Raw genomic sequence first — 12,305 nt, forward strand, 5'->3', positions numbered from 1 at the left:
GTGGCAGGTTTGGTAATCGATCCGTCAATATATCCAAGCTTTCCTTTAGCCATGAGTGATAAATGAAAGGAACGGGACCATTCATCATAATTGTTTCCGTTGAAGACAATCAGGGTGATACTGTGCCCCGTATGTTCAACGTGAACCATAGTGTAAGATGGAGTTTGTGGAGTTGGGACGACCTCAGTATTTGTCATGATATTGCGATTTGATAGACAAGAAAAGATGAAGACGGCAGATTATAGAAAAAAAAAATCGAAACCTAGCTCTGATACCATGTTAAAGATATGAATGATAGACTTTGTATGGAAAACGTAATAGTTGAATTGATTTTCTGAACTTGTGTTTACATGGGCTTTATTATATGCTATTTATACAATGTAAAGAATAAGGTATTTAAGGTAGAAGATAATTTACATCGCTAATTACGGAAGGCAAATAATGTATTGCCTTATTGGGAAGCTGCCTTCAACGGCTCGTTAATATGACTCCCGTCACCTCGAGAATGTGCACATTAAGGATGATTTGGGTAATTCACTGCGGTGAGGAGGCTTTTGATGTTCATTGATGTGGTCTGACATCGGCAGGAGTTGGTTACTTGTTACGATGAGAACCAGAGCTACTCGTTGCGATGAGAGCCATTTGGTGTTCCGCGCTGCGGTTCTGACACAGGTTACTATGGAGTTATGGATATTGAAGATTGGAGTGGACTTGTGTGTGTGGAGTAGTGTATGTGTTTGTATTCCTTATTATGATTGATTGTATAAATGTTACTGACCTTGTATGTTTTCCAAAACTGTGGTGAATCATTTGATATTTTCGGCAAATGGGGAGCAATGAGTTCTAGCAGGTGTTGATTTAGTATAGCTTGTGTATGTAGGATGGATGGGCAGCGGAGGAGAGATTCACTATTGTAGCTTCCGCTGAGTTTGAGATGACATTTGTTTTACATTTCATCAGTTGTATTTGGAGTTTTGGATTGATTGTAACCTTACTTTATTTTCGTTTCTAATATGTAACTTTAAATGTTTCTTTATGGTCTATTTGATATGTACTACCTCACGCAGCCGAGATGGTAACGCCCTTATTTGCTAGGTAGGTCATACTAAAGGCTCCCTTGTAAATGGGGTGGTACAATCTGATGTAGAACTAAGTCGATTTTAAGTGTTGATTTAGAGATTTAAAAGTTGCAGCGGAATTTGCTGTATATGATGTAAAATAATATATAATGGTAAAGAGACATGGTCAAAGTATTACCTAAAAGATCGCGAATAATCAAAGAGGAACATAGTGGGAGTACCTGACTTTTGGTTTGGCTTCACATTTTCATCAGTTCCATTGTTGTAGAAGCATGCAAAGTCCAAATCATATGACCCACACATACCACCCGAATTATTACATTTGATACATTCGGATGAATACTCATATCTGACCTCAAACCCCTGCTTTAAGACTTCTTTAAATGAATTCATTTGTCCTTGATTATAAAGATCCAACTGATCCTTAAGAACTGGGAACTCAAATGAGCTACAAGATGCATATTCCTTTGTAGCTGACATGTTATGCACGTAATAAGCTTCATAATCGGTTGGAAACCCGAGGCATGGAATTGGGTCATGAAGATTACTTACTGAAATGTCTGTTGGGCAATTATAGACAAAGTTAATGCTCACATCATTTGAGGTGAAGTTGAACAACTCACTATACTCCTTACGGATGGTTTTGCAAATAATGTTTTCATACTCGCGGAGCTCAAGGGTAATGTCGAGGGGATTCAATTTCATGTTGAGTACATCATAGGTCGCGTTTATTTCTTGATCGATAATTAGTTGGACTTGATCACCTCTGTTACTGGCAAGACATTGGAGCTGCAAGGACGGGTGGCCACAATATTTCGGCCTCCCGGCCCCCCAAAATGGGTACCCGACATTTGAAATATTGTTTCCACATGAAAATAATGTAGAACAAGTTTCGTAACTGTTATCAACACTAATTGATGTAGGCAATATAAGAAGAATGATGGAAACAGCAAAGAAATTAGTAAGAGTTAACATTTAGAAATCCCCAAAATATAGTATAATATCAGTAATATAAAAAGGGGTTTCTTCTTGTGGAATTTCAGATGATGTTATTTTTGTATTGTTCTACTCCGTATGTCTTACTTCTTAGATTGTGGAACGAGTCTACGTTGACTCCATTAGAATTGCTTGGAGTCTTTGGAAGACTTGATGAAAGTGACACTGCTATTTTTTCTCTAAAGTTGCTTGGAGTCTTTGGAAGACTTCATCAAAGTCGATTCAAACCTTATCGCCTATAGTACATAACTTGTCCGATCATTGCTTAGATCTTACTCCGTATTAAGTTTCATTGTGATCATAAATGCATACACAGGCGTGTATTAGGGAGATAATAACAAAAAACAAAATCATGTAGGTCTTTTGTCATGCCGTATAGTATCGGACTATCGGAAAAAGTGTTGTATTAGCCCTTAACTACACAAGGTAATACAGAATTAACCCAATCAATCTGAAGCTTGTTGATCTCGAACACAGTTCATTAACAATAAAAGACTCGGCAATGACACCTAAAACATATTTGAACCGAAAATGATCCAGCCTGAATAAAACATAACCGGAATGACTAATGGTTATAAGACAGAAGAGAAAAATGTCGGATTTTTTTTTTTTTTTTGACAAAGGGAACAAGAGTGTTTTACTCGGAAACAGTCTCTTTGTTTTGCTAACACAAAGGTAAGACCGCATACATCCTACCCCCATAGAGTCAATTTCTTTTTTCTAGCATTGATATAGTACTGGTCTCGTTAGAGATATAAACTGGTTAGTCCAAAGTGTAATATCTTTGGGCAGAACTCTTCATCTAGTAGAATGTTGTGTGGTTTGATGTCAAAGTGCAAAATCCGAGCATTACAGCCTAGGTGCAAGTAGACAAGCCCTCTTCCAATTCCCAAACTTCTCTGTTATGAAGATCTTACTATTTTTTTGTCACCAGAAACTTAGTTGAGTGATAAGCTTGATATTTATTTGGAGACGCAGAGCATGGAACGTAGCCATGAAGGTTACATGAAGATGTGTTTCTTGAGATCGGGAAATTGTAGCCTGAAAGATCATGGTCTCGACACTTGGGGCTCAACTTGAACACCTCAATAAATTTCCTGCTGTAAAAAGTACAAGAAATATCCGTAAGCTTTTGGCGCTCAAGGGTAATGTAAAGGTGAGCAATTTTCATGTTACCAATATTGTAAGGCGCGTTTTCTTCTCGGCTGATAACCAGATTAATGTGGTCTTTAGAATACATCTTTCATCATCTTACCCGATCCCATGGTTAGGCCAAGGTTCAACCCCAAGCTTACAGGTTTATAAGTCAAAATTGCATTAGATGACTAAAGATATGTACTTTTCTTAATTAGAAGAAGTTGCAGGATTAGGAATTTAGGATACTCACTGATTATTCTTCCTCTAAGCCCTATATAAGACAGTTCGACGCCTTTGATTGTACGAGTCAGTAGCAGCAGTTTCTGACATTCTGCTCCATTACTATTTCCGAAGGAATCTACATGATCCAGCAACAAACTTCTACATCCAGGATTTTCTATCATCTGGGAAAGCATGGGTACTGCAATCTGAAGTCGGGCCATTTGTATCGAGTGATTTGTGGCTACCTTAATAAACCTGCAAAAAATATCTATATTCAGTAATTTCAATCATCTGCTACGTCGTTTCAAATAAAAAGAGAGAAGACAGCAAAAGGAAGCTGAATTTTGTAAAAGAACCTGAATTCTCGTCTTCATCGGCCCCAATGCCTGATGTTACCTTTGGATAGAAATATCAGATTAGAAGGAGTACTATTCAGTATTCACCACATGTAAAAAGACAATCAATCAGTACAACCCAATTTCACTTTCCCAAGAATCAAAATATTAAACTTTCACACAACAATACTAGTAAACTAACAATGATTCAGCAAAGGTTCAATCTGCATATAAGGTCATTTTTCTTAGAAGCAATTGCAGGATTATGCCTGCTCTAAAGAAGATAGCTTGACGTATCTCGGTATCTGGTGGAATTGGGATCCGGGGCGTATCTTACACATGCAATAATAATTTGGAATCATTTATCATACTGAGTATGTATCAGTGTCAGCGTGTAGAGGGAGAACCCTAAGAAAAAAAAAAAAAAAAACAATTAACTGACAAAGCAAAATGAAAATTTCAATACTGAAAGGCTTGAAGTTAAAATCCGAGCCCAAGTCTAAACCACAAACAGCTTTTCTTCATTGTTTCTTCGGCAATAACTATGATTTTTCAAATAATTCGAAATATACAATTTCATAAATGGGACAATTGACATTCTTGAGTCCCGTAATCTTCGTATAATACAGGCAGATACCAATAAGAAACATGAAGTTTCGCTCACTCTCAGTCTCTCAGTCACTTGTTTCTGTCAGAGTTTCGAAAGTATCTAAGGCCAATCTATGAAGCAATGAGAGATTCCTCTTGGGAGGTTCTATGGACTCGAGGCACCCTTGTAGCATATCTACCACCTGACTCATTGATGGATAAGTCTGAATGCACCATAACCTCACTAAAATCATCTTTCTTTGTACCGCCTTTTCTTCATCATTCGAAGTACCTTCAAATGGAGATTCGTTCTCATGTTCAAGTCGGTCGTATATCCACTGTGGAAAATATACATCACTGCTTCTTTGCTGATTAGCTGACATGTTTTTCCGACCGCAAACCATATCTAAAACCATCATCCCGAAGCTATAGACACCTGATTTGTGAGAAACTCCGCCAACAGTCCTACAAATGACTTCAGGAGCTATATAACCTATAGTCCCTCTTGCTTCTAGCATTGATATGGTTTTGTCTTGTATCGGACATAACATTGCTAGCCCAAAATCCGATATCTTAGGGCGGAACTCTTCATCTAGTAAAATATTGTGAGGCTTGATGTCAAAGTGTTTGATCGAAGATTTTGACCTAATTTTGAACGACGAATTTTACTTTGATCGAGAAGATAATCGAAAATGATCAAAAGATTGATCAAAATCGAGAGAAATATTGATTGAAATAACAAAGAACTTGACCTAATTTGATTGAAAAATTGACCTAAAAATGATCGAAATTGAATCAAAAATCTGAATTTGCAGCGGAATTAGCGATTTGAAGAAACAATTTTGCTAGAACACAGGATCGTTGACAATGATACCATGTAGAATTTCTTCAAACTATACTCCATTAATGGAGAGAAAACAAGTAGTAGAAGAATTTAGAGAAACGGTTGAACAACAATGTAAATAAAAGAGAATTAATTTCCTTGATTATGTTCTGTTAACTTACAACAAATGAATGAATTGATGAGATGAACTGTACTAACAACCATCAAACAAACTAAAGCAGTAACAACCTTCAAACAAACTAAAGCAGTTTGTTATAGGTAAGCTGAGCTGTTGATGAGTCAGATGACAGCAAGCAATGAGCTGGGAATAATATCTCAACAAGTACCATATGCCCTCATAAAAAATTACCATACCAATCCCAGGGACCTGATACTCTAAGGCACTTGCATATGACAGTGCAACAGGAGACTGGATACATGAAACTTCATCCAACGTGGCTGACCCGTTTGCCTACCTGCCTGGTCTAGAGACCTTCATAGACTCCTCCGTGATCATTTAACGAGTAGTTCAATTTCTTTTTTCTAGCATTGCTATAGTACTGGTCTTATTAGAGATATATAACCTGGTTAGCCCAAAGTGTAATATCTTTGGGCAGAAGTCTTCGTCTAGTAAAATGTTGTGTGGCTTGATGTCAAAGTGCAAAATCCGAGCATTACGGCTTAAGTGCAAGGAGACAAGCCATTATAGTTTACTCGTGTTGGATATTCACCATCAATCATTCAGATACATTATGATTTACTCAAAAATCCATTCAGATTAACAGTTGCATTAAATGGCTACTTGACATTTTTATAGTCACATATTATGTGTATAATACACGAAGATATCGGCTTTCTGTCTTTCTCAATCACTGATTTCAGTGAAAGTTCCAGAAGTATCTAAGACCAATCTTGGAGGAGAAGAGAAATTTCGCTTAGGCGGCATATCTATCGATTCAAGGCACCCATGTAGCATATCCACCACACGACTCATTGATGGACGATCTGTTGGATAAGTCTGAATGCACCATAAGCTTACCAAAATCATCTTTCTCTGTACGACCTTTTCTTCAGCATTTGTAGTTCCTTCAAATGGAGATTCGCTCTCAACTTCAAGTCGGTCATATATCCACTGCGGAAAATACACTTGACTGCTTCTTTGCTGATCAGCTGACAAATTTTTACGGCCACAAACCATATCCAAAACCATCATTCCGAAGCTATAAACATCGGATTTATGGGAAACTCCACCAATAGTCCTACAAAAAACTTCAGGAGCTATATAACCTATAGTCCCTCTCGCTTCCATCATTGATATGGTACTTACTTGTAAGGGACATAGTCTGGCAAGCCCAAAGTCCGAAATCTTTGGGCAGAACTTTTCATCCAATAGAATATTGTGAGGCTTAATATCAAAGTGCAAAATCCGAGCGTTACAATCTCGGTGTAGGTAGTCAAGTCCTTTTGCGATACCTATGGCGATATTAAATAGTGTATTCCATGGTAAGGATTGATTGCTAGCACTTGCACCATGAAATGTAAACTTTTCAAGAGACCCATTTGGCAAATATTCATATATCAGGGCTCTTTTGTTACCCTCAAAACAAAATCCTAAAAGAGCAACAATATTAACGTGATTAGTTCTACTGATGCTAGCTACCTCATTGAGAAAGTCCTCCCCGTCTCCCTTGGATTGTTTCAACACCTTCACTGCGATAAGACGACCGCTCAATAGTTTGCCTTTGTACACAATAGCATAACCACCTTCACCAAGTTTGTCTTTAAAACCGTTTGTCATTTTCTTTATATTCGCATATGTGTGCCTTGTTAAAGCCAGGGAACCATAAATTTGTAAGAAGGTATCCACATTTGGGCACTTTGTTGCCTTTGACTTCCAGAAAATGCTAAATGTTATAGTTGATCTTCGTCTTCTGAGACAACAAAGCATAAACGTGTCCGCTGCAAAAAAGGCTGCAGGAAGAAGGAATAATTAGAGGAGGAAATGAATCTTTAAATTAACAAACAGTTTCTACACGCTCTTAATTAAACTTTGTAAAATTGGCCTTAACAATTCCAATTTTTGATCTCTCTCATGTTTAATCTCAATTTGTTTCTATATAGTCACACTAATTTCAACTTTTCAGCATATAATTTGCCATCTTCTCTCATACAGCAAACTAATTTCATGGTCTTGTCCTTCATCAAATTGAATTCGGATTTTCGTATACTAACACAAATGTAGAATCAATAATATAAAAGTTACGAGTACATTAATATGGGCGAAAATATATATATATATATATATATATATATATATATATATATATATATATATATATATATATATATATATATATAAATAAAGAGTAAATTAGATATTACTCCCTTATGAAACACGTTTTGCTAAAATAACTCCCTTTTAAAACAAAATGCTAAAATTACTCTCTTAACTTCAAGTCACGCAAGAATTTGCTCCCAAATCCCAACTCAGGTGAAATATTCCGGTTCTTTTTTTTTTTTTTTTTCGCCTTTTGTCTATTTTCATGACCATTTTTCCCCTTTAATCTCTTCACCTTATGTTATATTCCTTTCTTTTGCTCAAATTACTCCATATTCATCTATATTCCTAGTTCCCGGGCTGCATCAAAATTGTTGGTGGCTTCTTGAAGCTCAGTATAAGAAAAGACTGGTATACCATGTAATGTGTTCCCTGTTTCGAGGTCAGATGTGACAGGATCTCTAGAAAGTATCCTTGACAGAAATCTTTGGTGAACGGGACTGAGTTTGAAGTAACAAAGAGACACCAATATTGAGGCCTAAAAGCAAAAGTACGCCCCGGAATGCCCGAAAAAGTAAAATCAACCAGGTATTTTACATTATTTTCTCGGTCAAAGACAGAAACTATGTATAAAATTCATTGTGATCTCGAAGCATTGTCGATAACCTCGTACCTATTCCGAGAATGAGCTTCCAATTTCCTGCAGATGGGATTGAAACAATTAGATGGACGAGTGATATGACGAAAATGTGTGCAGTGATTTAGGCTTTAATATTTGTGCAATACCCATTAAATGAAATACAATAAATAGCAACAACACTAACATAGATCCTCAACAGGTCCCGCAAGTGACGGGGTTGGGGAGTAATGTTGTCAGACAACGACACAACGTAGCTCTACACTGTAAAATTCTTCATTTTGGAAGCAGTTTATAAAACAATACTTGTACATTTAAGGGAATAAATACTGCGGAGTAATATATGTTGGGTTCCTTATGTTGATGATAACATGCCCATTTGATTTGTGTATTCTTAGTTTACCTTTTCAGGATTAATGATGTAATCAAGCTTGGATTAAGAAGTGTTGAAGTTGTTAATCATCCCATTGTATTTAGTCAAGTGTCATCTAATGTACAAGTGAGAAAGTAGAGTATATTAGAGTAATAGAAACAGTCCAGACGACTGTTGCTTTCACACGCAAACAGCTGTTTGGATTATGCCACAACTCGTAAAAACTTGAAGATCCTTTTTATCTTTCAAAAGCTTTCACGTGATTCATTTTTCAAAGATGAATATCAGATTTTATTAAGGAGGTAGTATTCTCTAAAGAGTGGTTTGAATTATTTCAAAATGTTTCCTCTTTATGCAAATTCAATCCTTTGGTCTTTAAGAAAGAAGAAATGCTTTTTGCCATATTTGTGTTAACTTGTCATCATGTGACTTGTCTCACATCCTTTGTTTTCTGATTTTGCATGAGCATTTAAGGTTATCTTTCAAACCTTCTTTCTCTTTTCTTTCCTTTGCAAAAGACCCCTCTTTGGTGCAAGTTTTGGGTGGTTGTAAATGGTCTTCACATGTGAGGTCTTTGACCCTTCAAAACCCTAGCAACCCCTTCACTCACCTCCTCTATATAAACCGTGCTCCTCCTCATTAAATCCCCAAGACTTTTCTGAATTAATTCTTCCAACTTTGCAAATCATTTTCAAAGCTTTAAAATTGTGTTTGTTTGCAAAATCCTTTAAAAGTCTTCAAGTGTCTTTCAGTTTCTACAGTCGTGGCTACTGTTGCTTTTCTATACTAAACTCTCTTGCTTAAAAGTGTTGATCTTGTAAAAGTTGTCCACCTCTATTCTTTGTTAAGAATGTGTTAGTGGAAACTTGATCCTTTACATTTTAAGTGTGTTAGTAGAGTTTAGGACGGAGTAGTCCTTATCTCTTGACAACCGGAGTAGGTTGTGAGTTGGCAACCGGAGTAGGTTGCGAGTTGTTGAGTTCTAGGACGGAGTAGTCCTTTAACTCTTGGCAATCGGAGTAGATTGCGAGTTAGCTTGTCATAAGAACGGAGTAGTTCTTGTACTAGCTTTGCAACCGGAGTAGGTTGGCGTCTTTTATTACAAGGGTCTTTTAGTTGTCGGAGTAGATCACTAAAGGAAAGTAATAAAAAGGTAGATTGGACGTAGGCACTTTAGTATTTGCCGAACCAATTCAAAAACTCGTGTTCATTGTTTATCACTTTAATTCCGCTGCCTTTTTACTTTGTTTGTTTGTATTGTTTCGCTTAACCTTAGAAGCAACAGTTCATCATACTGTCGCATTTGGTCTACAGTAATATTCCACAAACTGAGACAAATAGATACAGTCAGAACGATTGTTGCTTTCATACTTCAGCAAACATTCATCGTGATACTTGTTCAATCTTTCAATATTATTCAAAGTATCCTTCAATCTCTTTTGTTTACTTAACTTACTTTAATCCAATAAAGTTGAAGTTAAAATTTTTAAAAGAGTACCTAATTCACCCCCTCCCCCTCTTAGGTACTTGAATCCATAAACTCAACAATATACTTACTTGACTTTCGGTAGAAGCACACAAAATCCGAATGATCAGACGACCCACAAGTACCGCCCCAACTCGTACAATTGATAGAGTCGGATGAATACTTATATCTGACCTCAAACCCATGCTTTAAGACTCGAGTAAATGCTCCCAGTTTTCCTTGATTATAAAGATCCAACTGATCCTTAAGAACTGGGAACTCAAATGAGCTACAAGATGCATATTCCTTTATAGCTGACATGTTATGCACGTAATAAGCTTCATAATTATGGGTTGGAAATCCGAAGCATGGAACTGGGTCATGAAGATTACCCATGGACAAGTGTTTTGGGCAATTGTAGATTAAGGTAATGCTCTCATCATTTGAGGTGAAGTTGAAGAACTCACTATACTCCTTACTAAATGTTGTGCAAGTAATGCCTTCATACCCACGGAGGACAAGGGTAATGTTACGGTGGTCAAGTTTCATGCTGATAACATCATAGATTGCGTGTTTGTCTTGATTGATAACTAGTTGGACTTGATCTCCCATATCACTGGCAAGGCATTGGAGCTGCAAGGACGGGTGGCCACAATATTTCGGCCTCTCGCCCCCCCAAAATGGATACCCAACATCAGAAACAATTTTTCCACATGAAAATAATGCAGAAGAACAAGCCTCGTAGCTGTTATCAACACTAATTGATGTAGGCAATACAAGCAGAATAACGGAAATAACAAAGGAAATAGTAGTAGGTAACATTTGGTAAGCCCGAAATAAAGTATAATAATAGTAATAGAAAAAAAGGGAGGTTACTCCTGCTGGAATTTCAGATGATGATATTATTGTATTGTTGTATTGTATAATCAAAGCATTCTCAAGTTCTCCTCCGTATAGCATATATTTCTTACTTCTAAGATTGTGGAACGAGTCTACGTTGACTCCATTAGAATTGCTTGGAGTCTTTGGAAGACTTGATGAAAGTGACACTGCTATTTTTTCTCTAAAGTTGCTTGGAGTCTTTGGAAGACTTCATGAAAGTCGATTCAAACCTTATCGCCTATAGTACCTAATTTCTCCGATCATTCATTAGGTTTTGTTAAGTGTAAATACACTGGCGTGTATTGGGGAGATAATAACAAAAACAACAAAATCATGTAGGACTTTTGTCATGCCGTATAGTATCGGACTATCGGAGAAAGTGTTGTATTAGCCCTTAACTACACAAGGTGATACAGAATTAACCCAACTACTCTGAAGCTTGTTGATCTCGAACACTGTCCATTAACAATAAAAGACTCGGCAATGACACGTAAAACATATTTGAACCGAAAATGGTCCGACCTGAATAAAACATAACCGGAATGACTAATGGTTATAAGACTGGAGAGAAAAATGTCGGGATTTTTTTTTTTGAGACAAATGGAACAAGAGTGTTTTACTCGGAAACAGTCTCTTTGTTTTGCTAACACAAGGTAAGACCGCGTACATCCGAGTATATTATGCGGTTTAATATCAAAGTGCAAAATCCGAGCGTTACAACCTCGGTGTAAGTAGTCAAGTCCTTTTGCGATACATACGGCGATATTAAATAGTGTTTCCCAAGGTAAGGATTGATTGATAACACTTGCACCATGAAATGTAAACTTCTCAAGAGACCCATTTGACAAATATTCATATATCAAGGCTCTTTTGTTACCCTCAAAGCAAAAACCTAAAAGAGCAACAATATTGACATGGTTAGTTCTACTGATGCTAGCTACCTCGTTGAGAAAGTTCTCCCCGTCTCCCTTGGATTGTTTCAACACCTTCACTGCGATAAGACGACCGCTCAATAGTTTGCCTTTGTACACAATAGCATAACCACCTTCACCAAGTTTGTCTTTGAAACCATTGGTCATTTTCTTTATATTTGCCTATGTGTGTCTTGTTAAAGTCAATGAACCATAAATTTGTAAGAAGGCATTAACATTTGGGCACTTTTTTGCCTTTGACTTCCAAAAAATGCTAAATTTTTTGGTTGATCTTCGTTTTTTTATACAACAAAGCATAAACGTGGTTGCTGCAAAAAAAGCCTGTAGAAAATAAATTTCTATTAAAATCATATATTATATTAAAGCAAAAACCATCTGCCACATGTCATCGTCTTAATTCATTAGCCACGTGTCAAGAGCAGCTTAATTCAGTTCTTTGTTTGGTAAGTAAAGCCCATATATGGATATTAAATATATAATTGTAAAAAAATGGAAATCAAATCAAATCAAATCAAATTAAGGTTGCAAAACACCCTCCACAAAAGATGCGAAACAATG

The 12,305-nt window shown here is 36.7% G+C and overlaps 3 protein-coding genes across 3 annotated transcripts; all 3 read right to left on the reverse strand.

The window, feature by feature from the left end:
* Positions 1 to 1,253: 1,253 nt before the first annotated feature.
* LOC141600962 (LEAF RUST 10 DISEASE-RESISTANCE LOCUS RECEPTOR-LIKE PROTEIN KINASE-like 1.3) lies at positions 1,254 to 2,054 on the reverse strand. The gene has a single exon (XM_074421220.1). The coding sequence runs from the start codon at positions 2,052 to 2,054 to the stop codon at positions 1,254 to 1,256; it is 801 nt and encodes a 266-aa protein (XP_074277321.1).
* A 3,403-nt stretch (positions 2,055 to 5,457) lies between these two features.
* Positions 5,458 to 7,357, reverse strand: LOC141602648 (LEAF RUST 10 DISEASE-RESISTANCE LOCUS RECEPTOR-LIKE PROTEIN KINASE-like 2.5). The gene has a single exon (XM_074422818.1). The coding sequence runs from the start codon at positions 7,126 to 7,128 to the stop codon at positions 6,046 to 6,048; it is 1,083 nt and encodes a 360-aa protein (XP_074278919.1). The 5' UTR covers positions 7,129 to 7,357; the 3' UTR covers positions 5,458 to 6,045.
* A 441-nt stretch (positions 7,358 to 7,798) lies between these two features.
* LOC141600963 (LEAF RUST 10 DISEASE-RESISTANCE LOCUS RECEPTOR-LIKE PROTEIN KINASE-like 2.7) lies at positions 7,799 to 10,755 on the reverse strand. Its single transcript, XM_074421221.1, has 2 exons — positions 10,026 to 10,755; positions 7,799 to 7,890 (listed from the first exon to the last, which is right to left on the reverse strand). Exons 1-2 carry the CDS (start codon positions 10,753 to 10,755, stop codon positions 7,799 to 7,801), a joined length of 822 nt encoding a protein of 273 aa, XP_074277322.1.
* Between the last annotated feature and the right edge of the window lie 1,550 nt (positions 10,756 to 12,305).

This window comes from Silene latifolia, chromosome 9 (assembly GCF_048544455.1).
Source record: "Silene latifolia isolate original U9 population chromosome 9, ASM4854445v1, whole genome shotgun sequence".
NCBI classification, from domain to species: Eukaryota; Viridiplantae; Streptophyta; class Magnoliopsida; order Caryophyllales; family Caryophyllaceae; genus Silene; species Silene latifolia.

Coding starts and splice junctions, on each gene's coding strand:
- LOC141600963 (XM_074421221.1), bottom strand. CDS start 10,755: ATGTTACCTACTACTATTTCCTTTGTTATTTCCGTTATTCTGCTTGTA. Junction 7,891..10,025: donor GTGCTTCTACCGAAAGTCAA/GTAAGTATATTG, acceptor ACCTCGAAACAG/GGAACACATTACATGGTATA.
- LOC141602648 (XM_074422818.1), bottom strand. CDS start 7,128: ATGCTTTGTTGTCTCAGAAGACGAAGATCAACTATAACATTTAGCATT.
- LOC141600962 (XM_074421220.1), bottom strand. CDS start 2,054: ATGTTAACTCTTACTAATTTCTTTGCTGTTTCCATCATTCTTCTTATA.